The sequence below is a fragment of the Thermobia domestica genome, chromosome 9 (genome assembly GCF_964235325.1).
Source record: "Thermobia domestica chromosome 9, izTheDome1.hap1.1, whole genome shotgun sequence".
NCBI lineage: Eukaryota > Metazoa > Arthropoda > Insecta > Zygentoma > Lepismatidae > Thermobia > Thermobia domestica.
The window spans coordinates 176,577,307-176,605,159 of NC_137462.1; the positions used below are offsets into that span (position 1 = coordinate 176,577,307).

General features: G+C 34.3%; 1 protein-coding gene across 1 annotated transcript in view; it reads right to left on the reverse strand.

Annotated features, from left to right (window-relative positions):
• Positions 1-8,223: 8,223 nt before the first annotated feature.
• LOC145660451 (uncharacterized) overlaps positions 8,224-27,853 on the reverse strand; it is a 118,931-nt gene continuing 99,301 nt past the window's right edge. The window contains exons 7-8 of the mRNA XM_081725488.1: positions 17,834-18,146; positions 8,224-9,808 (exon numbers count right to left, since the gene is read on the reverse strand). Coding sequence (XP_081581614.1) covers positions 9,561-9,808; positions 17,834-18,146 — 561 coding nt within the window. The 3' untranslated portion in view covers positions 8,224-9,560. The remainder of the gene's footprint in view (positions 9,809-17,833; positions 18,147-27,853) is intronic.

The following is a 27,853-nucleotide window of genomic DNA, read 5'->3' on the forward strand; positions in this document are numbered from 1 at the left end:
GCTTGATGTGTGCCGTCTTACGCAAGGTGCTCACATACTCGTAGAACACTGGTGATATGTTTGAAGAAAACTTGACAGCTTACATCTCTTAGCACATGTCTCGTAATAACTTACGTTTATTAATTTCACAGAAAAAATTTCTGGAATCGGGTCCATTATTTTGATTTTTTCTGCATATCGTAATCTTCCTTTGGAACTTTGGTCTACTGTGAATGATTTTTGCTGTTAGTCAGTCCTTTATAACGGCCTTTCTCAAACGTTTCTCAAATATTAGTCAAAATTCCCCTTTTCTTAGTCAAAATGTTCTACAAATCAGTCTACTCTTGTCCTTTTTGAAAGCATTTATCTTATATAATAATACATCTATATAAGCTATTAGACTTTGCATTATTTTATAGAAGTTTGGTTCACCAAAAACTCCTTTATATATTTACTTTCTCCGTCCATCCACAAAACAAACAAAAAAAAATCTCAAGAAAATGGAAAAAAAGGAAGAAAAATGGAGGCCTTGAAAGTAAAATGTAAACTAATTCAGCAGTGTTCAGAAGATGCTGCCTAATACATTGAGCAGAGTGGGTCATGGTAGATCAGAGGGTCAGAGTGGGTCGTAGTGGATTACATCCTGTTGACCCACGACCCACTGACCCATTCACAAATCTTGATCCACTCTATCCCTGTTTGCGACTGCCGTTTGGAATCTACAATATTTTCAAATCCAGCTGTGCTTTATTCTGTCCACACCCTGTTATTATTTTAAGTATATGTGCTTGCATGATTGGTTTTACAATCTAAAAACTAAAATTCTCACATGTTCTAAATAAGTTTCAGTTATATTTTTTAAAAAAAATCATATAACAAAAGAAGAAAATCACAGAATAAAGACTCCAGGATTATAACATGGTCACAACCTTTTTGTAACAATTATTTTCTATTACTGTGGTTTTGTTCCTTCCTTGATTACGGAGCCTTGAGAATTATTTCAAGCCAATTTACATTTAATGAGCAATATTTTTATTTTAATTCTTAAATTTGTATTCTAATGTCTTTATCTCCGTAATTCCTAATTCACTTATTCACGTAACCTTGTGGCTTATAGTGAGCTCACTTTCTATTTACCGGTTCAAGTCCTGGCGGGAGTGCAAGGCTCCGAGTAGTAAATAGTAAGTTAGATGAATTAGAATTTGGCGTTTCTTTTCAGTACCGAGGCTATTTGAAATGTGAACCTGCAATTTAAGGTGCAATCCGAACCACCGGAATGCGGTCAAATTTAAACTCCTACAGGGCATCGAACCTGAGACTACGTGCACCAAAGGCGCTCGCACTAGCCACTAGACCAGCAGGGAGAGCATAGTTCATACGTAATAGGATTGACCACAGAAAGAATTCACGTATTTTCTACTTTAATGTACGAAATACGATCAGGCCCGTATTTAGGTAAGTGTTATTCTGTACTCGAGCACAGGGCGACAAAATTTATGGGGCGGCAAATTTTGGACTTTTGTAAATGAAATAAAATGAAATCTTTAACTTTTACGTCCCACGGCTATGCTGGCGAGGCTAAAGAAGACAGTGATGATGAGGATGGATGAAATGGTGAAAGGAAAAAAGTAGAAGTAAACGAGAGAACCCCGAGAAAACCCACATACACGGTGTTTGTTCATCACAAAGCTCACTTGGCGCGTGCTGAGATCGAACCAAGGATCTCATGTACTATAGGTGAACCCTCTACCACTGAGCCACCGCGATCCTCAGGATTTTTTAAAAGATTCACAATTAAGTAATATTTAAAACTAGCAAGCTACAGAGTCCCATTCAAGCGCGAGAAAATATATTAATGTGTTTAATTCGCTCTAATTACAGTAGTTACTAATTAGCTAGCTTATCTATTTATTTTTAAAAAGTCATCCTCTCCCACCCCCACCCAAACGGATGAGGATGAACTTGAACATCATGAAAACTAATACCGTTAAAACACTGACCTCGAAAACTATGAATTCAACGCTAATATCTGTCGTTTTCGATTACTTTTAAAATCTCACCCCCTCCCTGGGGAGTGCAGTATGACCTCGAAGTTGAGTTGGATTAAAACTGTCACTATTCATCTCAGTGACCCCAAAAACTATGAATTCAACTCTAATATTGGTCGTTTTCAGAGGGAAGGTGGCAAATTATATAGAACACAGGGGCACACAGTATATTAAATACGAGCCTGGGTACGATAGGGAAAGACTTCAGGCTATTAGGCATTAAATTCACTTTTGATTTTGGGTCGCGGTGGCTCAGTGGTAGAACGTTTATCTCTGGTGCATGGGATCCTTGATTCGATCTCTGCCCGCACCAAGTGCGCTTTGTGGTGGAGAAACATCGTGTGCATAGTTTTCTCGGGGTTCTCTCGTTTCCACCCATTTTCTTCATTCCACTATTTTCATTAATTTCTCATTATCACCGTCTCCTTTAGCCTAGCCGGCATGACCGTGGGACGTAAAAAAAATATTTTATTTCATTTCATTTCACTTTTGTTTGTTTGTTTGTTTGTTTTTTATCGTGCTTCTTTCATCGGTTAAATGCATGGGGCGTTAAAATTTGAGATTTCATTTATTTTAAACTCTATGTTGCATTATTTCTCGACCGATCAGAGAAATAAATACTGAAAGAGTAAACATTACGATCTGAAGGACCTTATGTATTCTGACGTTAACACAAAGTAAGAAATGAGCATAGGAAATACGAGCATCTAAACGTATATATTTGCCCTCGTAAGTTTAAATGCGTAGGGAAAGACAGCTCTATTTACCGAAGTGGCTACTGTTACACTGTTTGAAATGTTTTATTAAGACGCAGAAATTGTTGGTGCTGCTGATTGTGGCAACTAATAGACCATACAAAGAGGGGGCAAACAACCTTTTTGTGCCCTTTTCACCAGCACCCAATTAACAACTAAATAACTTTAATTGCATTACCAACGCTAAATAAACATATATAAGCCTACATGCGTATACTGATGTAGTAGATAAAAGAAAAAAGTCTACTACAGGAGTATAAAATATGTAAGTATCTCATTTGCCGACACTGTTACTCTACTGACTGCTCTAAGTTTTGTGGTTTCTTGACGGCGAGTCCATTTCGTAGCGAAGGCACTTAGGACGGCCAATTAAAAGCCATTAAGAGAACAGTGATACCACGCCGGAGAGGAGAGTTTGTCAAGCACAATTATCACCACATCACAGGGCTACTCAGGAGGAAAAGATTTGGTTGCAATAATACTTAAGCTCTTGGCTTCGGTTTAAAGTACGCTATTGAACAACCAGAATGTTTTCACAAGTAATTAAGACAAGGGAGTCAGACAGCAGCTGAACTAACAAAACATAGTGTTATAGCACTTTGCTTACATTCCCCTAAAAATTTCTTCTCTTATACAATTGAACCACTATATAATCAAAAAGTACAGTTAGATTGGTCACTGACTTTTTTTTATTTTTTTATTTATCATTTGCGAATAAACACAACCCTTCACTTAACCTTTAATATGATTTTTTTTTTCATGTAATAAAACACAAGTTGCAGATATCAACAGCAATAAGGAGATATAATATATAGTCAACTAAAACGAGCTTCCATATGATATATGAAGTCTCTGAAATAACAACGGTGTATACGCCACTTATTAGTTACAAGATAAATGAGCGCAAGCTTCGGAAGTTTTTCTCACTATGTACTAACGCGATGTGAGCGTCACATTTGAAATGTTATTTCAGTTTCACTTTGATTTCTGGTAAGAATACAAATCTTCTGAAATTCGTATTATTGGTATATTAACGTCTTAGTTAACCGAAATTATTATTTCCTAAATCATGCAATACTGTAATCGATAAATTAAAACTTCAGCAGTAAGTTACATATTTATTTATCATAAGGTTTTTATAGTGCTTGTCTTCGAACTGAAATTTCATCCTATATGCGATGTGAGTGGTCAATGACGTTGTCAGTGGTTATATGAAAGGTTCATAGAAGATGATGATACAAAAAGGTAAAAATTGGCATGTTGACGTATGGTCGTTGCTGTTCTAGAGGGTTCAAATTTATTCTCTTCAATGAAATATACTGTTTTCTTTCGTCGATCTATAAGTTTTGCTACGAATAGAAAAACAATTTAAAAGGCCGTTAGGTTAATTTTTGTTTTTTATGCGTTTCAGTTTTCTGTAATAGAAATCCACTAAAAGCAAGTGCTGCAATACTTAAAATTATAATGCACAATCGATTTCCTTCCTGTTGTGAATACTAAAAAAATACAAAAAGTTCAGTAAAGTACTCTTTATGCCCACTTCTCTTTTCATTCTTTCTTTCCTTTTTCTTTTCTTCTGAGTGTTTGTGATATCACAATCAAACTTGTTCGTGCTAATTGTACTGTAAAGATTTTGGGGAAGTGAGATTCTCATAATGTTTTGCCCTTGAGCAAAGGTAGTCGTAAAACTGTCCTGTACTGAGTGGTAAAAAAAAAAGAAAAAAAAGGAAAGAAAAACCCTCTCATGTGTTACTGTGTGTGAGATTGTAACTTGCTGCTAGTAACTAGTATGTAATATTTTTTGATTAGTGGACTAAGGATTCTAATCATTTTCAGCCCAGCAGTTTGTTATGATATGATGTTTGAAAAAGCTACCTGAGGTCAGTTTTTAAACTTTCTTTTGTCTCAAATAAACTATTGTATTTCCTTACAGTTAAAACGCGCGGTCTCGGGTTTGATTTCCGATAAAGGTACTTGTTACGGATACACAACCTGGTAAGAATCTCATTTTAAACAATAGGAAGTGTCTCATATAGTCTCAGTACTGAAAAGGGATGTAAAATTCAAAGAAAATCAAATGTATTAGTATGTATTATGCATTATCTAGTACACTAGTAGCTATGATTTTTATTAAGAGTGTTCAGGCACAGTTAAAAGATACAGGGAAAAATAAAGTTGAAAATGTCAAAATTTGCAGAAAAAAGAAATCAAATTTATGTGTGAGTCACAAGGTACGTGTTTAGAACTAATATTTCTCAAGTCTTCCTAATCAATGGAGTTTCCTTTTTAGATCTTGTGCCTTGTTTACATTACTATTGAACGTAATTGAATGATATTTAAAATTCAATTTCCAAAATTTTTAGACTGTGTTCATTTTTCCCCTGTACGTTTTCATGACAAAGCATACTCTTCCGAGAATAAATATAGTCACATTTTGTAATAAGTAGTAATATGGTAAAGTATTAAAACGAGGGCTTCAGAGCGATTTTCTGTTTAAGAACCACTATAATATAAAGTAGGCAGTATATTTTAGATGTTGCTTTTAAAAAAATGTGAATTTGATCGTGCATTAATTATGAGAAGTGATCGAATTGTATCATGATAAACAATACTTCAGAGAAGTTAGACACTGTTTCATTATATTTTCTACTGCTATTCTAAAGTTGTACATTGCAGCTACTGAGCACGAACTTTGATACCTATCCTTCGATTTCATGTTATTTTGAAAATTGTAAACAAGAGCTACAAACAGGAAATGGTACATTATAGAACATAATTATATCTTAAGACTTTTACTTTTGATTGTCCTTAATATCTCAATTAAATCTGTCAGTGCATAAACATTGAAAGTTCATTTCGCAGCAATAAAACTGTAGAATTTCTTCAAAACTTTCTGCATCCAACCTTTTTTACATTGTTCTGTATTGGCTGTCTGAAAGACGTGAATACTGGGTAATGTAGTTTCTTAGAATTAACAACACAATTTCGTTTCCATATTGTTTTTGAACTTAACAAATAATATTAGAAACAATTACTTATTGCAAATGAAAGCATACCAGAAGATATTTGCGTTTACTATAGTATCTATGTTATTAAACAATTCAGAAGTTCAATTCCTTGTATAATTTAAATTTTTGGAGTTTAATTTTAATCGCAAAGACGATCATTGCTTCAGGTGCTAATGGCATAAATATATGGAAGGGTCATCAATAAATGTTTAAGTCTTAAAATCATAGCAAAATTAGTTGTAATATGTTGGGGTAAACTTTGAGTGACGATTTACAAAATGGTGATTATACTACTATTTGTCCCAAAATTACATATATTGCTTCCTTGATGTCTGTTGAAGAAATTGATCTTTATTCCTTCTTTGTATACATAAATTCCAAAAGAATCTCATAATTACACACATCACTATAAAACTTACAATTTTTGTATTGTAAGTTTTTTTTAATTTTTAAATTTATTTTTACATGTGTCATGTAAGGGAAAACAAGTTTCAACTCATACTCCCGGACCTTATTTCTCCTAGTTTAAAAAATGTATTTTTAAAAAGGATTAGGAAAAGGATTTTAAAGGAGTTTTATTATATTCAATAGATTTATATTTTGTTGACATTAAATTACCTTTATTTACAACTTAGTTTGATACAAAAATAACTTACACAATATTTATGTACAACTATATATAACATATTTACACGAATATAATGCAAGAAAGAGAGATACACATTTTTTTTTACGAAATAACGAACCTCTCTCACTCACACACATGTACTTACACAAAAACATTTTATATCTACCTCTCATACACACACACAGCATTTACATAAGAACATTCATTCAATAAACTATACATAAAACAAGTTGTCATTCCTTCTAGTAGTTCTAAGAACACGTATGTTTGACCAATGACTTGAATTGAGTAAGCAATATTTTGGCTTTTGAAAAATTCGTTTTTGTTTAATACAGTACTTGAAGAACCGTCTGCGTTTCGCTCCAACACCTTATTCTTTAAATAATGTGTTTCTAATATTGGACGATAAAACAGGTAAATTTTATGGCAGCTAAAGTTAATCAGAAAATATGTTTTCTGAAAAGTTCAAAGCCATATTTATGTATTTATTTTAAATAAGGATAAATTATAACCTAATCTTGAAAATAAAAATAAAGTTGTGGTACCATCTAGTTAACAGTTTTGAACTCGTAGTGTGACTCAGAACTATAAATTGAACGATTCTATCATATAATTGACGCAGAAGGTTCTTTTTAAAAGACAAGAGAATATTACAAATAAATTACGCTGTAAAACTACGCATCTAACACAATTATAAATAAGCATTCGAGTTGAGCAAGTCAGGAATTGTATTTTAAGACTGTAACATCAGTCTTCGAATTATGAAGCTTTTACTTTTTTATTATTCATAATTATTGATTATTTTTTCTCCTAAAGCAAGGCACAAGTAAAGTTTTATGCATGTACACTATTACTCTTAAGTGTCGAAACAAAAAATGAAACTCAACTAATGTAATTAATTAGTTCATACATGAAGTTCGTAGTTTAAACACACTAACACAATCCTTGCTTTATTTCATGTTGTCCATTTATTACGTGAACAATGACAATATTTGTACTAAATTAATAAATTGATGGAAACAATAACACCTGAAAAGTTATCCAACTCACATAATTTGTGTGAGTTGCTGCAAAACAGGTTAATGCGATATATATAAAATAATATGCAGTACTCGTTAATCTTAGGAATATGCAATATTTTTCGATTCCTTGTATTGGTTGGTAAATTAGACATGTATGTGTGTTTTTGAATATACATATTCAGTTTTTAAGAAAAGATAATCATATTCTGAAAATTATAAAAATTATCCGCTATACTAAATTCAAAATTAAACGTAAATGAGCCAAACAAATTATATGGATTGTAATTACTATTAAACTGCAAATAATGTTATTATTTGTTTTTACTTTTCAACATATTTAAATGTATTTGTTTATATTAAACTTGAAATTATATTGACATTAAAATGTGAACAATGTGAAGGAAATACACACCTAAAAAGCAGTTAGACTTTTTTTTTAAAGTTTTTCACATACCTTTTATGTTTGTAATAAAAGAAAATCTACATGAAGTAACACCGATATTTTAACACAGGAAAATTGAAAAACGATGTGTGATTTTCTTTTTAAATATTAAAAATCGAAAATTAATTTGATGATCAATGAAATAAGAATTATTTCTAGTTAACAAATGTAGTTTTTCTTACATACATATTCATGCTGCATTCATAACATACTCCTACACACAAACACATACGTATACACACATTGCTCATGGTACTTTAGCTTAATTTAATCACATACTTTCTCACATACTCTATACACATATTAACGATGACATCATCAGCATAGGCTCAATAAAAACCCATTCTGAAAAAAAAAATTGGAGAAACACATCTACAAAATTAATGACCAGTATGACAAAAAAAAAAAAATGCTTCATAAATAATTGAAGTTGTAATGTCATAAAGTATTTTTTTTTCTTTTTAATTTTTTATTTTGTATTGCTATCACCTACGGAGGATTACAAAGTTTAATAAAGTGTGGAAAACAACTCCAGACATTGGAATTATTACACAACAAAATAATCCAACAAATTGTTTGATTTGAATTTATACTGTGTATACTTACTGTATGTAATAATATTTTATGAATAGATAGGTACTATTTATTATGTATTGAATATGAGTTGGTCAATATTTGAACTTTTTTTTTTAAATTGAGTTAGTAATAGAACATGTAATATTTGTTTTGTACAATTCTGTAGAAGACACTGAAAATACATTGAGTTTATCACTAGATTTGAACACGAGCCTACAGCATTACACGCATAACATCTGGAAAAAAGCTACAGAACAAATGCTCATTTATTTATACTTTCTTTCTTTAAATGGAAGAGGTGGGATTCATATTGACCTGACCTCAAACAGGTCAAAGTACATCATATATATATATACTTATTTATTTATATGTATATTACATAATACATTTGAATTATCAATGTTCATCTTTATTTAAGATAAAGAATATAATTTACATCGTATTTATAATAGTCGTGTATGAAGGAAATCATTTACAATGACTCTTGTTTTATTATTATTATTTCTAAATTTACATGACTTTTAATTTCTCGTGTTCTACAGCCATTGTCTATACGGCACCGACCTCAGCAAACAAGAGAGCTACGCATAGTACAAATCAAACAGGTGCACTGCACTAATTAAATGTTTTACATATTATAATAATAATTATTATTATTACTGACTAAAATTTACATGATTCGTGAACGATAATACTTGTCACCCATTTTGGTTTACAATATTTTCTAGAATAAAAATTATTTTGTTATTCTGACTTTGTTGTCAACAATTGGATGATTTCCAACAATGAAATACTTATTTCAATGTTATCTGTTTCTGAATGTTCTCTTCGATCTTCCAGTCATCCCGGTTTACGGACTACATTGTGTCGTCAAGTAAAGCATACCTATCGACGCTGTTTCCTGAGGGATTGAAACTTAATGTTATATAGCTCGCTTAGGAAAGCAATGCGCTTGATTTCGACGTCAGCCGTCATCATGTCGAGACTTCGATAGGAACTTCTTGTGGCGTAACGAGAAATTTATTTTCTTTTTTTTTTTTTCGAGTACATTGTGTTTTTTATATTACTAACAATATACATCATTATTATTACTATTATTTGATCACACCTGAACTTCATTGCGAGCACTTCGCTCCGCTTGCTTCAAAAATGACGCTGTTGTTGTATAAACATCTGATTGGTTCATTTCTTGAAATGTATTATTATAGTGTCCGCCCATTTCCGCCACGCCTTCTTCATCAGTCGCCGTAAACGTCGTGTTTATACCACCAGCAAAAGGGCTTCCGGCCCCTCCTCCCCCACCTCCACGTTGTTGCTTATCCGTCACAATTGTCACGATTGGCTGGAATCCTGAAACAACAATTAGAAAAAAGATAAGAATAAAAAAAAAACGAATGAGCCAAATTACTTAACATGATCGGTCTTTGGAACACGCTTGGAAATTTAAATAATAATAATAATAATAAAATAAAAATACATTAAGATTAGAAAGAACAAGTATGCAAATTTCAAGCCATCGGTTTACCAGTACCCCCTTCCTCTTTCTTTCTACACTGATATATGTATTTGTATGTATGCGTGGAGGAAGAAAAGGAGGATCCTGGTGAGAAGGTAAGGTCGAAAAGTCCTCAATGTCTTAAGACTTTTGTTTGCAGCATGTCACGAAGACAGCGATGAATTATTCAAAAGCCTCCAACAACATAACATCATAGTTGTTCTTTTTTTTATTTATTTTTTTCTTACCTTCCCTTTAGAACGATAAGAAAAACAAACATATTAGCAACTGAATTGAATACTAGAAATACGGGTTGCCAGGCGGGCATCAGATCAAACATCATTCATAGGGTCCTTCCTTTTGTTTTCCTTTTCTTGTCTCTCTCTCTCTTTCTTCCTTTTCTTTATAGAATGAATTTTCTAAAAAAATCTCTATCTTATTTAATATCAAAAGCAAAATATCATCAACAAGGAAAAAAAAAAAGCCCGACATTTTTTTTTTTTAAGTAACAATAATGTGTAAGATTGACTTAACGCGTCTTCAGATGATACATGTATACCATTACATTTCTTCGTTCCTCGTTTGTTATGAGATTCAGGATAACCTATTTACAGTATTTACTTATTTAAGGCAATTTTTTGAATGTCCTAGTGGAGAGTACACTCGCCTTTGTTGCATGGGATCCAGAGTTCGATTCTATGCGGGAAGGCATTTCAAATTTGAACCCATTTCGGTGTTTCAAATTTCACCTGGCTCTAGTGGTTCCTCACTGGTCTAGTGATTAGCGTGTATGCCTTTAGTTCATGCGCTCCCAGATTCGATTCTCGGTGAGAGCATTGAAATTTGCGCGTATTATGGTAATTCGAATTCTAAGTTAAATTGTAGGTTCACATCTCGGTGCTGAAAAGGGGCGCTAATTTTCAATAAACAAACATGCAGACAGGGTTATGTGTTTTTATTATTGGATGTATCAAAGATGAACCTTTGGTCAATTTAATGTTCTTGAAGAATTTAGTAATACAGCCGTTATCGATCGTTTAGAAACCATTTTCTTATAAAATATAATTAATTGTAGCTATTGCATTCAATGAAATACAGCATAACCGTGGGACGTAAAACTCAAAGATTTCATTTCATTTTCAATGAAATACAGTTATACTCTATCACTCAATGTTATTACTATTTTTTTCACTGATGGTGAGTACAGTTGTTGTAATATTATCTATACGCCATGCTGTGTAACATTTTACATACAGCATTGCAATGTCAATTATCCCTCTTCAGTCTTATCCATTCGTAAGCATACACAAATACATCATCTACTTTTTACGAATGACACATTTTAACCTTAATATTACGTTTTACTCATTCACAAATGAATTGAATTCATAATTCACAATTCATAATTCATAGTTAGTCCATGACGGGAAACAATTGACAAAAGCGCAAAAGCAACCTAACGCAACCCAGTTTACTTTTTTAAAAAAATCGCCATATATGGATTATTTTACAGTCGTTTCTTTGATTAGACTGTCATTTAAATAAAAAATTAAAAAGAAATGAATGTGGAACCATCAGATAATAATACATTTTTTTCTTCACACAAATCACAAGCCACACCACAATGCTATCGCATGCGTGTTTCACGCTTCTATCTTAACCTCTTTGTTTTTTAAGAGCATTAGTATTTACAGCAATATATATGCATGACAAGAACGAGGTGTTGATTGCGTGATTGAGAACCCTCTTTTGTTTATTTGCGTGATTTCTGTTGAATCCTTTCGAGGCAGGAAGTCAAATTTCCCAGGGCAACAAACGAGCAATCCATCTGAGCGAGCGAGTGTGTGTTTGATGGTTACCAACCTCTAAATAACACGTAATAACCCAAGATTATTTTCACAACAAAACACAAAAAAAGTTAGTATCAAACATTCAGACCAGAAAAATACAAAAGAAAGAAAAAGTATATGAACCTAAAGAAGTTATACAAATGGTAAATTTGTTGCTGACAATTGTTTTGAATATACGCATAATTTATTTTGAAATGTTTTTATCAACATATTTTTTGAGACACAATTAGAAAATGTTATACATTTATTTATGTTATATATATTATAACTTAAATGCACAACAACTCACTGCGCATCGGTATATATATTTTTAAGTCATAAAACCTTATTAATATTCATCGAAATTATTTTTCGCAAGCAACATACATTTCCAATTGTTGGAAAAGGTAATAAAACTTAGCAATGAACTTTACAGCATTATTCATTACCAATGGCCGTTATTAATATATATATAATACGTATGTGAATTGAAAGTCTTGTGTTCTTACGTAGGACAATTTAAGTACTAAAACAATAAACATGCGGTCGTTGCTAATTTATTTTTATTGCTACTGTTTTTGAGCTCTATCCAAGACAGACTGTTTGTAATATATAAAACTATTGCAAGGGCGCAAGAGTATTATGTATTACACTCTTCAAATGAGGGCCATTTTGACTGTACAGTTTCTTAACATTTGCTTTATCGGAATGATTTCCAATCTTCTTTTACTTAATTCGAATACTGTAACTATGGATCTTGTTATGGGATTTCCTGTACATAGTTCCGAGTTCCATATTTAACTAAAAATTCCGAATCTTCATGCACCGAAATTAAATATGCTGACAAATATTGATTACTCAATTCAACTTCCTGCTAATTTGAATTTTTCTTTTAAGAGGCCCTATCACGGCGAAATTAAAACACCGCTAATTTTACAGTAATTATGTGATATATTCAAATAGATAAAAGATAATCGAAATGTGGAACAAGATCGCTCTAGACAATATTATTTTACATGACATACCGCTATCACGACTCACTGATCTGCATTCGATTTCCAACCATTAAGAAAATCGACTTTTATTTTCGCGTTTCTAAATGGCTGCAAACGGAAAGCTACTAGGTGACTCAGGATAACGATACCACATGCAAAATAATATTGTCGATGGCGATCTTGTTCCACATTTTGATTTTCTTTTATCTATTTGAAGATATCACATAATTAATGTAAAATTGGCTGTGTTTTAATTTCGCAGTGATAAGGCCCCTTAAGATGTTAGTCGAAATGATGGACTTACACCAAAAATACAAATCGCTCAACAAAGCAACGTTTATTTATAAAATAATAAAGGTGTGAGAGTTTCGCCAACTAAATTAACATATTGCCTTCAACCGACACTTCATCAGACAGTGTCCGATGAAGCCAATATGTTCATTTAGTTGGCGAAACTGTCTGATGAAGTGTCGGATGAAGCCAATATATTCATTTAGTTGGCGAAACTGTCTGATGAAGTGTCGGATGAAGCCAATATATTCATTTAGTTGGCGAAACTGTCACATATTTATTATTTTATAAATAAACGTTGGTTTGTTGAGCGATTTGTATTTTTAGTGTAAGCTATTCAAGTTAGCAAAGCTAGTACGGATCAGTTAGAAATGATGGAATATTAAGATTAGAACAAATATATTAAACATTATTGGCATAAGTCAAGTACCATTACCGAGCTTAACGAATATCGTAGCTAAACGTATTTTATGCGCATCCATATAGCGCGCACCCAGAAATTTTGTTGGGAGGGGCTCAATACTACAAGCCACTACGTCTATGTAGTATTGAACGGATATTATTCTGCACCCGAAAAGACGATAAGTAATTGGAAAATACTTCCTCCTATATTTTCAGAAAAAAAAATATATAGAAATAATTGTTTCTAATAAGAGATGAGGTGTAAGTTAAAATTTATATGCTACATCAATCATTTCCGTGTTAATCGAGTATAGTTTTATTGAGAAAGTGTACAAATGTATGTTGAGTTAGGAAATTTTGAAAGGAGATTCAGACCCGGTGTACCCCTTTCTCCGTGGATGCGTCCCTGGCATTCACATTGAAGTTATTTACCTCATCCCACCCTCAAGAAAAGCAAGTAAATTCAAGTTTAGTAGGCACAAATTTAGATCAAATGAAATGTTTTTGTTGGTGGCGTATATTTCCCGTTAAATTTAATGATGATAATTTGTTAAAATAAATTATAACGAAAATGCATTACTTTTACAGAATGAATAATTATTCGTTTTTCGGTATGTCTGAGCATTTTACGTGAAGGTAGATTCTAGCCTACGTACCCTAATGTACACTCATGTCCATAATTATTGCATTTCTATAAATATGTTATTGTAGGAATATAATTTGATTTACGAATTCGCCCGGTATTTCTTATAACGTTAGTATGTGTATAATCGGCAAAGACATGTATGTGGCAAATTTCATATAAAAGAGCAGTAAATAAGAACAATAAAACGAAAATGAAACTTTCATGTGCATTTAGCAGCATTTTGTTTTACTCATTCTAATTTTCGTATTCATAATTCTTTTTCTATAAAATTTACCACAAATATACATTTCCCGATTATACATATAGTATCAGTAGTAAAAGTACCCTGCAAAATCATTATTAAATTATATTCTTACAAGAAGACAGTTATAGATATGCGACAATCATTTTGGACATGAGTGTACAGTACATACATGAAAACTGTATGTCAAATTGAAAACAAAAGCTGAAACGAAACCTTCCGATTAACGTCCCAGGACTTTTTAGGCTAAAGGAGACAGATGATTAAGGCAGGTGAATGATGGTCTGAGAATGGGAATATGGAAGGAAAATCCCGAGAAAACGATGTTGTTAACCACAAGGTTATTCGGCCGGGTATCCACGCACCAGAGCGCTCTACCACTGAGCCACCATGCTCCCCGTATGTCAAATTGGGAATTAAGACTGAAGTAGAGGTACATCCTCCGATTTAAGGTAAAGACCCTAATAGCTCAAGTAATGGCGGTGTCAGAAATTTCCCTACAGGGGCGAGAAATGTTAGTAATCCACATTAAGCACGATCAGAGATGTGCTCAGTGGGGAGAAGGATTTCATAACTACGAAAAAATTAGACTCGTCCCCTCTTTTCTACCTGTAGAAACAGCACATCTCTCGATCTTGTAGCAGCGCTTTTCACAATAAACAGTAAATCCATCTTCAACTAATGGGCAATGGTATACAGGTAAAAGTTGGTACCAAGTCAGGAATAAAATAAACAAGTGTCGGCGTATCGGGATGTGTAATACTAGTATTTAAGAGTGTGCAGAACAACTTTGTTTCGTTGTACTGATGAACATAGTATCCTCTAAGAACCTCACAAATCATAATAAACAAACTTTGAGGTTCTCATTCGAATGCGTTAGTGCTGTAATAACACAAGGAAGGATGAGCTATGCTAGGTAATGAACTTTTTCATCACTTTAATAAATTGGACAAAGACATCGATGGTCGATGGAGTTCAAGAGAGACAGACATCAGTAAAAATAGACATTAAAACCGTTAGCTCTTTTAAGCAGAGTAATGTTGTCGAGATAATGTACTCAAAAACTGAAACAACTTTATTACTTCTGAAAGAGCAGAACAGTTACCCACTTCAAATTGGAAGAAGGGAGAGAGGAAAAAAGGTAGGGAAAAAAATATTCTGTTGCGTTGTCATCTGCTGCACACCACAATGCGATGCTTTGTGAGTGCATCTTATGTACAAACGCCGGATGCCAAACCAAAGTGGCTTCCACAAACACTTCAGTCGGCCACTTCAGTTGCTTCTTTGCCCATCCCCCCTCCCTAGCCCTCTTTACCCTTTCTTTTAAGTTTTTTTTTTTTAAGTTATAGTAGCCGCTTCCACTTTGTTGTTAAAAATACGCCATCACAAATTGTCAATGGGAAATCTAGCATCAACAAAATAAGATACTATGAGAGAGCCATCTGTACGTCAGCTAGAAATAAAGCATAATCTCTTCGACCCAGCTTTAATTCAAAAGAAACGATTAACGCCCACCCAGAAATGTTAAGACGGCCTTTCTCTTTATTTCCTTTTATTCCTTTTTGGAGGCTAATAATAATACACCTTCTTATTTCTCTGTCTTACACTTTCTCAACGATAATTGGTCATTTCACCATTCGTTATTTAATGAGACGAAAATTCACACAAAAGATCGTGCGCTTTTGTGGACACCGTGTTGCTGTACAACATGTTTCTCGCACTACTGACCCAGAGAATTGACAAACCTATAAAAATGCGCGCAAACGGTTTTGTGCAGGTGTGTAGCCAAGCTAGAAACTCCCGACAGATTTGGAAGGCTGTAAAAATCTCTGAAAATAGCATTACAAAGAAACCATGTAGGGATTAGGATCTTCGCTACTTGCTTTCTCTCCTTTATTTGCTCATCGGTGGTCCTCAAGATTGTTTTCAACTTGTTGGTATATTATTTACAGTTAATATGGTTGACTACACAAAGGAAGCTTACGGAAACTGTTCTTTCTTTAATTTCAAAATGAGGATATCATTAGTGTTCGCAGCAAAGCAAGAAATAAAATTTATGATAATACGGAAACAAATTGAACAACTGCTGAATGTAGTTGTAAAGCAAATCCGTGCAGCTAAAATTGTTTTATTGTGTGTAACCTTTAACCAAGGGCGCACCCACGTGGAGGTCTACCGGGCCTGGACTCCCCCCCCAAAACACTTCGTAATTTGACATACATTGTATACCTTCTTAATAGAACTATACTTATTTAGCAGGGAAATTATTGATGTAGCAAAAATACTTGATCTCGCACTTCATTTATATTCCTTCTTTTATTATGTAAACAACCTTTTCCTATATTTTTTTTCTGAGAATATCGTAGTATTACTTAAACATTATTTTTCATATGTTCCAGTGTAGAATAAAATTGATTCAATGCTAAATAGACAGTGTCTTGTAGTATCGAACTCCCAAAAATCTTTCTCTGGGTACGCGCCTGCCTAGAACTATAATAAATTATTAAGACCTGAAGTTTAGTTAGCTTAAGTGTCTTAGGCGCCGGAGATCCGGATTCAATTCCCGTCGGGAACTCATGTGATTCGGATCCCATGTTAAGCTGTAAGTCTACGTCCCATATGACTGCTTCGGTGTTATGGGCGTAGTCAGAATTTCACATATGGGTATGCACAAAAATAACTAAAGTAAAAGTTTTTCATATGGGTGTGCATAAAAGTAATTAAATCTCACCTCCTTCTCAGCTTTAAGATTCTAGTATGCTTATTTTGTTTGGTTTTACGTGCATTAAAAATCAGTTAATGTTCCAAAGAAGTGAAAAATTGCAGTTTACAACATTTTAGAATGCATGTCATTTGAAGGGAAGAAAAAATCAAAATATTTTATTAGGGTATGGTATGCACAGCTACGCCTGTGTTCGGTACTGAAAGGGATGCTAAATTCCAATGCAGCCAACCAACCTTCTAAGCAATATTATTATTATTAGAAATATATTATTATTTTGATTTAGAAAATAAGCTCTCCCACATCGTAATGCGTTAAAATATTCTATATGACACCATAATTTTCGTCAGATTTCTTTCAAAAGTCTAATGTCTCAGGATTATACTCCGAGATTAAAGGCGGCGATGATGACGACAATGGACAAAATGATGGAATGAAGAAAGTCAGGGGAAAGAGAACTCCGAAAAAAAACAACGCACACAGTGTTTGTTCACTACAAATCCCATTTGGCAAGAGGCAAGATCGAACTATATTTTTCCGTAAAATTACAATGAAATGCTGGCAAGCGTACGATATTCTACCTTCGTATGTTTTTAATTTACAGTAATGGATAATATAAGGAATATGATTGCCATATTTGGTGTAATTTTACTAAGTGTTTTACAATGTGGACAGAACATTTTGTAGTTAATACTAAACCATTAAAAAAAAATAAACCAAAGAAATGAAGAGAAAAAGTTCTCTATGTACTTACTCATTCCAGAATTATTATCGACTAGCTTCTTTTTGACTGAGGAGACACTGGCCCTGAGAAGTGCTGAGTGGCGCGAGACTAAGGACTTCCTACAGTGCCAGCCGATGGCGCCCAGAAGGACAACGAAGAGCATGATAGCGGCGCCTGTTCCCGCCAGGAAATCCACCTTCTGTTGCTCTCTTTGGTAACGTTCCACCACAGCACTTGGCGGAGACATTCGCGCTTCGAATGCCACTTGCGGTGCTTTGTGTGTGTCCAAGATAAGAGGAACACTTCGCTCTGGAGGTCCAGGGGTTCTCGAGACTAGTTCCACCTGTTTTAGGAAAAAAAAGAATATGCAAAAATACATTAATAAGATAATCACTTGTCTTGTTCTAGTAGTATTGTTATTAGAATTTATCTCTGCTTATATTTTTTTCTAAAGTCTTATGTGGAAAATAAACTCCAAATGCATCAATCTCTATATGTTCAATAATTTTGTCAATATATTGTCATAATTTCTGGGTTCGTAACTATAACAAAATTTCAGAATCATAAGAATTGTAGACAAGAGAAAAAAATAATTTCGAGGTATTTAGGCTAAAGCTGGCGTGCCTAAACATCGTGCGTCATTACAAGTTGATCACTTTGGTCTGGAACAAATTTGTTCCCATGGTCAATAAGTAATTTCTTTCAAACAAATAAGCATAAGCTGTTCTGTCTTTTTCTTTAACTTTCTTACTCCTCTGCATAGTGTTAGGTTCTAGTAATTACAATGTTTGTGTGTAACAATAATAGTGTTTCCTAATACTTCATAAATCCATAAGTAACTGGTAAAATATTATACAAAACCAGACGCTGGTCACCAACTATTATAGAGTAGTTTATATAAATTTGTATAGTTTATATTCAAGCTCACTTAAGTAGTTCCTTTATCTTTAGCGCACATAAATTAGAACATTTTAAATTATCCAGTATAATTTTAGGGCAGTTTAAAGAAATGTGACAAATATTCCCCTTGGTTGCCAAGGGGTTGAACTTTCTAAGAGTGATTGTGAATCAAAGTGAGGATCAAGCCTATACAACTATCAAGACCACAAAAAGATGAGCACTAACGCGTATGTTTGGTTCACGTGATTCAGTGAAAGCATGGAGTTTTCGTTGTTGATCCAGCACCGTTAGTCAATTTGAGAGGTATATTTCTACATATATTTCAAGGATCGAACTCCTGCCTCTTCAGAAGGTCATAAATACCGACGGTGGAAGTCAATGCTCTGGCTGCATTCAATGAAGTTTACGGATAGGTTTCTCATCTCGCTGCTGGTAAGAGTACTTATATTATTACGAATAGTAAGTACAGTGAGCATTATCGAATTCGATTCCCGATGGAAACAATCGATTGAAAAGGTGAAAAAGCCTTTCGAGGTCAGCCATCCTGAATGAGATTTTTCCTCGGTTTTCCTCATTCACACAGAACAAATACCGGGATGGTACCTAACATGCAGTCACAGGCCGCTTCCTTTCTTCTCCTTCTTCAGATAGTATGCTCGCCAAGGGACGTCGTCCCTCATATTTATTTATTTATTTATTTGTATTTGTACCCTCAATAGAGTATAAAACTCCAGTTACAGAAGGTTAACATTAGTGTTTATGTCCAGTTAACCAGTAACAGTAATGATGATAAGTTTAAATACATACATAAATAAATACATAATAACACGACAAGACAAATAAAATACAGTAAGTGTACAAATAAGCCATGAATCATAGGATTTCCAAAATTTGGTTCCTGAAGTGACGCTCTTTGTTACTGAATATATCCAAAAACACATTCTCTTTACTTATTGCATTGTAAACAGCACTAATTCTCCAAGTAGGTAACATATTTGTCCTTGCTTTCCGGCAAAAGAATATGTTATTATTTTTTGCACACGTTTTGAGGGACGGGGCTTGAATAAATAGATTTTGTAATAGCGCTGGACAGTCAATTTTATTATGCAGAAGTCAAAAGAGAAAAATTAAGTCAGTTACTGTTCTTCGACGAGCTTAAGGTTATTGACGTCGGTAAATCCCAGAATTATTTATAAATACATAAATAAATAAACGAACAGAACAGAGACAATTCGATTCACAATAAGGAACGCGTCTCGCATCCTTTGTATTGCTCATATTGATTCTAACCAGGTATTTTTTACTTTTTTTATAGGTTAAGAACTTTTTAATTATTTTTCTATTATTCCTGAGCACATGCCCTCTGTGTCTGTTTATAAAAGTGGGCTTGCATAATAACCGGCCAAAAAGTTGTTTGCCCAGCAAATAGACCTAAATGGAAGGGTTCTAAATTACTCCAAGCCATTTTACAGGCTAGTGAAGGACATAATAGAATATTAATCATTAATGAGAAATTTAAAATTTTTAGTATGACATGGAACTGATGCAGAAAAAAATACAAGGCACCGAACGAACATTTTAGATTAGGAATTGCTTTTAGTTAATAAGAGAATTCCATAATTTCTGTTGAAAGTTGGATTGGAACACTATGTACTTTTTAAAGTCTATATCTTCTTGCTCAGGCCAAGCTGGCCCATGGGCGATTTCGTAACTTGGATACGTACTGGACTAACATCATACTCTGGCTGTCATTACCGTAGGCTTAACCATGTACCTATTTTACAGAGCCTGAGTGAACTGTTGAATCGCGTTCATAACATGGTAGAACGAAAAGTAAATTACTCCCACCAGAAATCAAACTCGGGATGTACTATTAGTAAATAGACGTCTTACACTAAGCCAACATACTTTCACCAGATAGTTTTTTTTTGTAAATCTATTTTACTTCAGTTATATAACAACAAAAATATAAAATAGTACTCCGATGTGCGATAGCACTTGTGGAACCCAAGTAAAGTAATTAAAGTTTAGGACTATTACAGGGATTCAAAACACAGTGCCAGAAACATCTCATTTCCCTTATATACCTTCAGTAACATCTGATTTTCCGCTATTTTCATGTATCGAAGACCCACCAGATGGTTTTTAGCTGAGTGACATGTGGTCAGCGCATCGGCTTCAATATTCCAATCACAGTTATTTCAAATTTTCTACATTGGAGTTTGTGACTTCTTCATTCAGGTAGTTTCCCAATTGCTTCATGATACTAGAACAGCACTGAATTGAACTCAGATTCAAACATGCTAACTACTTGGTTGTATGGATTACCACGTTTAAGACAATCATTCCCCTTGGTCTAGTGGCTAGCGCGCGCGCCTAGTGTACACGAGGTCCCGGGTTTAATGCCTGGTGAGAGTGGGTTGTATTTACGGTCGTTCGAATTCTATCTTCAATTGTAGATTGCCGTCTCACATAGCTCGGTGCTGAAAAGGTGATCTAACTTGAAGTAAACAAACATGTGTAAGATATTTCAGTAACAATTACTGTATGTACACGTTGATATAATTAAGGTGTCTGATTCCATTTTGTACGAACGGAAACAATGTTCCTTTAAACATTGGTTAATAAAATGCACACAAACAAGTAATAATAGTGTTTAAATTGATAGTTTTGTTAAATATACGAGTTGGAAAGGTGCAATCTTTTCTACAGTTACTTGAACACAGACTGGCATACTCATTTGTTGGAATAGGAATACGCTTTGCGCTGCGGAAATTAGTTTGGAATAGCTTGTATTAATTCCTAAAGTATATTCGGGATAACAAAATTAAAAGCCACCATGGGAATTATAGATATGTATATATATGTGGGGGAAGGGAAGAACATTTGAAAACAAACAACGAGATCCGTTTCTGCTCTTTCTGGAGCCCCTGTTTTGGCCTGCAGCGCAGGGAAGAAACCGAAAGGTCAATTACCTTCCAATAGTCTAATGACAACGTGAGATGAATGACATTGGATGGCAGTCGCTGCCCTTGTTGTTTATTTTTGAAAAATCATTCATCATTAGAAGAGGCAAGCGAGTGACAAGAAGCGAGGCTCATCAACAGGTGATGGCGAAGGCAACCAAGGCTACGCTGCAACCATTAGCAAGTCACACGTTCTGAGGAACAAATAAGTAAGCAAATAACACCAAATAGCCTTTCCTATTTACCCAATCATTTACACAAAGCATCAATCATATGCATCATATATGATTACGGCGCTGTTAACACTCTTTGTTCTCATCTCCACGCGATCGTAGAAGCCCTTCTTACCCTCTTTTAAGTTTTCTTTTTTTCTAATTATTTATTGTTTCCACCAAAAGAACGGTAAATAAAAGCTTTCATTTACCATATTTACCGCAAATATTAATGGAGAATAAGAACAAATTTTGCTGCTAATTGCAAAATTGCTGAACTTAGTTGTTTCAATTTTTTTTTTTTTTTGTCTGGAAAGAAAAATAAAACAAAAAACGTGCGTATGTCAATTGTGACACGTCGTATGTTTAATTAACGAATCACTGCTTAATATTGTTTCAAATATACAGGACAGTTTATCTTTTCAAAAATCTTTCACTTCAACGTCTCATGATTAGGTCCTTTAGGGTAACGGAGACGATAATTAAGGCAAGTGAATGATGACGGAAGAATTGGTGGAATGGTAATGCGGGAGGAAACGAGAATACTCGGAAAAACCCATGTGCACGATGTTGCCCACCACAAACTTAGTTGGCAGGAGATCGAACTAGGGACCCCACGCTCCAGAGGTAAGCGCTCTACCACTGAACCACTGTGACCCCTACAGTACAATTTAGTAATCTTTGATTTTCATATACGTTGAAGAAACAAAACATTATTTACATAAGAAAAATATAATTATCTTTCTTCACCAATTCGATAGCTATTAGCATTGTTGCTTCAGCAATCGAAATGTTCGGCGTTCCAAAACTTTATAGGCAGCCATTCCGATCTCGACTGAGGTTTTTCCAGGGTTATTCTTTAGTTCTTAGTATCTTTGAATTAGTGGTAGGCAGTGGCGGCTCGTGCTTTGAATTTTAGGTGGTGCACAATAGATGACCTCTCCTTTTAATTATTATTATTATTATTATAAATAATAATAGTTTAATAATAATAATATAAATAATAATAATAATAATAATAATAATAATAATAATAATAGCAGTGGCGTATTTACGATTTTGTTTGCTAACTCTCGGGAGGGCTCTGCCTGAAAATGTGAAAATTCTGCAAGATATTTCATATACTTTACTATAGTAAGTAAGATTTCGGGGGGCTTAAGCCCGGAAGCCCTCCTAAATACGTCACTGAGAGTTAGTATAAATAATAATAGCGATTTCTTCATGGCATGCTTCAAGCATGCAATGGAGAAGCTCATTTTGTATGATTTTTGACGTACTCTTGAAAATTATTGCGCTTTCTAAATGACTCTTGAGAGCGCTGTCAAGTTCTGCACTGAAATTAATTAATCTACGAAAAACGCCTCGATTTGAAGAAGAGTCTGTTTTTCATCAAATCCTCTTAAAGCCAATTCGAAGGTGCCGCGAAACCAAATGCAATTGATGATTATATTGAGCACGTACCTGTTTTGCGTCACTTTTTGATTTGATTATCAATGCACCGCTTATAACCACCATTTAGTTGAGCAGCAATATTCAGGTTTCCCAACACAGTGAGATCAGAACGTGTCTTATATGACCTGACGATTTTTTTTTTTTTTTTTTTTTTTTTTTTTTTTTTTTTTTTGGGTCGTGCAGATGCTGGATATTTGCACCTTGTTTTACTCCATGCATCTTCCTCCGCCCCGAACAACAAATTACGGAAAACAAAACAAAGCATTTTTAATTTCACATTCACATAACCACTTATGCTGTTCGTACAAGTTGAGATTAAACTACCTTGTAAATTTTCGTTTCTGACTTCTAATTACTTGCGTTATATTGGGAGTCGGAATCGGTCTTCCGATGTCTTCCACAAGTAGGTTTGCTTCCGAAGTTCTTTTCTAAAACGGCTAATTAAACAGAGACGTTACAGAATTCATTGCTACTGCATTGCTAGTTCACGTATATCAGGGACAGACACATAATTATGCAATTACAGTAACAATATTCCAATGAACAACAAAGATCGGCACACACACACACACACACAAACATACAATACTACAAAGTCCGTTACCCGCTTTAAAATCTCACCCCTTCCACCATTAACGCCCTTTTTTTTAAAATTGCTCTCCAATTTTCTTATTCACCCATGCACACTTGAAAATGAAAACATTGTATCTATGCTGCCAAATTTCTACTTATTCAGATATCGACACCCTCAATTTGGTTCACTCTTAACGGGGTTGCCTTTACTGTCCTCATATTTGCCTTGACCTTACTTGGTTGGCAAAACCAATAGTTATGACCACTTGACAATCTCGCATTTAGGCAAAGCGCAAGTTTTTCCCTCTCTGTAGCGACTTGGTTACGGTACACAACATTGTCACAAAAGAACAGACTATTCCCCCTCAGGCGCACAGAGAAAAATCCGTTCTCCGGACAGCGGTATATTGTACAAATATACGGCATCCTCTTGCTTACTGTAGAAATCAGTACGGAGCATACGTTATTCATATGCTACATAGGCACTGCCCTTAGGTGTTACATCATGCCGTTGCAGGATGTCTGACATCTAACAGTTTTCCGTATATCACATGCATATACTTATGTTACCTTCGTCAGCTATATGTTATATACGACTATTTGTATGTGAGATCCTGACCGCCTACATTGTTTCATACAGAAAGTACGTATAGATGGAACACTTATACAGAAAGTATTATAAAACATGCGTTTTCAGTTATACGTTTGCTGTACGTTAAGTCCAAAACTACAGGAATTACGCATGTAACCTATCTTTTTAAGTACGCCACCTACAATTTTTTTTCTCAGTGCGAGAACCGTGTCAACCAATACTGCAGGGAGGGACGGTGGTGAAATTCCAGCTCCAAAGAGTTATGTTTTGGAAAGGCTGTTTTTGTTTGGTAGACTTGTTTAAAAAGATATGCAAGCATAGGCAAGCATATGGCAGTGTACGGTGAGTAAAACCTCCGCTTACTGCGCAACCCCCGCAACGGCCCAGAAGTTGTTAAAGCTGGGGAGTTTGGCAAACTCTCAAGCAGAAACCAACTAGCCAGCCCCGTTTCAAATGCACTTGTTTAAGAAAAGATGATGTTGACAATAAAATGAAAAGTGATTTAGCACAAATGAAAAATGAAAATATTGGAAGGAGGTTTGTACAAACATGCAAACATTAAGAGAAACCGCCACTGGTGGTAGGCACGCACACACACACACACAAAAAAAACGGCTTCTTGGTTTAAAGAAACCCCAAAACTGTTTTTTAAAACTTTTCAATAATCAGTTCTTCAAAAGCGGTTCGGTTGCCTATCCGTACTTTAAATATAAATCCTGGGCGACTTCCTTTCATATAAACTTCGAAAAATATATAAATAATGGCTTAAATTATTTTTTCTCAAAAAACTGGGGGCCTAGGTCCCCCAGCTCCAGGCTAGATCCGCCACTGTAACATATTAAATGACAAATTTGAAACTCAGTTTAGATTTATAGAAAACTTTGTGTCCCTTCCCCAAAACCGAAACCTGAAATGCTGCTCCTGTAGTTAATTAATAATTGTTGCCAAAAAAATTTTCTAATTTATATGGAAGATAAGTACTAAAATAATGGTTAAACATTATTTACCAGAGGAAAGTCCAAAGTGATAGTTAAGAGGCCTCATCCCGGCGAAATTAAAATACCGCTAATTTTACATTAATTATGTGATATCTTCAAATAGATAAGAGATAATTGAAATGTGGAACAAGAACGCCCTAGACAATATTATATTGCGTGAGGTTCCGCTATTACAAGTCACCTAATGTTTTTCCGTTTTCAGCCGTTTAGAAACGCGAAAATAAATGCCGATTTTCAAAATGGCTCGAAATCGAAAGCAGATAAGTGAGTCGTGATAACGGTATCTCATGTAAAATGATATTATTTAGGGCGCTCTTGTTCCACATTTCGATTATCTTTTATCTATTTGAAGATATCACATACTTACTGTAAAATTAGCGGTATTTTAATTTCGCCTGGATGAGGCCTCTTAAAGCTTTTTTTAAAATATACCAAACTGCTATTTCAGAAATTGGCCTAACTTCTTAAAATTGTATCTTCGAAATCTTTTAACGAGCGAAAAGAAAGCATATTATTTTCTTCCTCATTTAGTATAAACATCAACCTAATTCAGGTAAGTGGGAAGAAGAAGATATGTATATACGTACGTCAACCATCTTTCAGAAACAAAACAAAACAGAGACTATTTGCTAGTGCCTAAGGTACTTTTAGCTTAAGTGTAGTAGTGTGTGAAACATTAAGAAGCAAAACGTTTGAGCTGCCTTCTTTCTCTCTCTCTCTCTATTCCACACACACATTCAATCTACTTCGGCCCCAACCAACTATTTTTCTATTTCCAGAAAGCCCGGATCTTGGTGGAAATGCATCACGTAATCTTGGTTCGCTTCACTGGGTCTAAACCAACTGGAAAATCGTTCCACTTGGTGTTCAGTTCAGAAGGCAACTGAAAATTCTTCGAAGCACAACGTGACGCCTTCAGCAGCGAAAAATAAAAATGTTCAGAGCAAACATACATGAATATTTTGCTCTAAAAATAACAACACTTTGACCATATTTCACCTGTTATCTCATATGGAGCAATAATTATTGTATGTTGTCCTTTTGTTGTTGATTTGTTCATCCTATTTCTTGAAAATCTAAATTGCATTCAGTTTATACTATTTTTTGGAATTGTTTCTTTTGTTTACTCGGGCATCTCGCAATACTAGTTCTGAGCCCTAGTTCAATGAACCTCTCTTGTGATGCACTGATCTCATCGATTCTGGTCAAGTAATACAGTTGGTGTTCATTTCATGTACGCAAAAGAAAAGAAAGAAAGAAAAAGACTAACCAACATGTAAAAGTAATTATCCAGCAATTTTCCTTAAAAGTTAATTAAAGTCATTTTCAGTGTCAAATTATTATATTAGATACACAATGTACTATATATCTTTTAAGTCTCAGCAATTTATGTCAATTATATTGTTAATCAATTATTTCCTGTCCATTTTTATCTATAACATTGTTTGTAAACTTCTTTTAAAATCGTAGTTGATCAAGAATTCTTTTTTAAGTTTAATCAATATGCAACACGGATATGCTTTGTATATATACTTCCCATAAGAAAATATATTTTTGCATATACAGGCTTGTTCAAAAATACCTGGACACCCACCACTCTGCCCAAAGATTACATAGTGGTCTGTTTATCCTTGCAGTCATGCATTGAAAAGTTTAATGGTTTATTTTGAAGAATTTGCCAAAGAAGTTGAACATTTGTTTGTTTAATTCCATCTATGAAAAAGAAAAGGCCGTTCAGAATATGCATAGATCTGTATGCTAGCTGTTTGCTTAATAAAACTGCACATTGTCCTAGAAGCAATAAATGGACCTTAAATGTTTGTATCAAGAGAAGCATTTCACATAATTATTTCTCCACCACCAGGTACAGTAAGCATCCATTCTTCTAGAACACAGTCATCCAAGCCGGAAGCATGTGAATCACAATTAATAATTCCAGTGAACTTACATCCATTGCTTCATACATCTGATACTGTATGCATTACCGGAGACGCTCCATGCATTCAACTTGCTGATACGGTGATGCTTGGTTTGATTTTGAATAAGCTATAGCTTTTACATCCAACATTACTGTCCTTATTGATGTTCGTGAGCTCTACACTGAGCGCAAGTTTACTTTCAAATGCGTGATCGGGTTTCATGAACCAGTGTTGCAAAGTGTAGATCATATGCATCACCAGATCATTTCTCTATCGTAGGGAGTCATTAGTACATGGGACAAATTGATTATAAGGAGTTTAATGTTCCAGATTAGTACACGGCTACATAAAGCAGGATCTATCCAAACCAAGAGTCGTGTTTTTATCCAAGGCAAGTGTGCCCATCGGGAACCGATCTTGGGACCACGCGCACAGCAG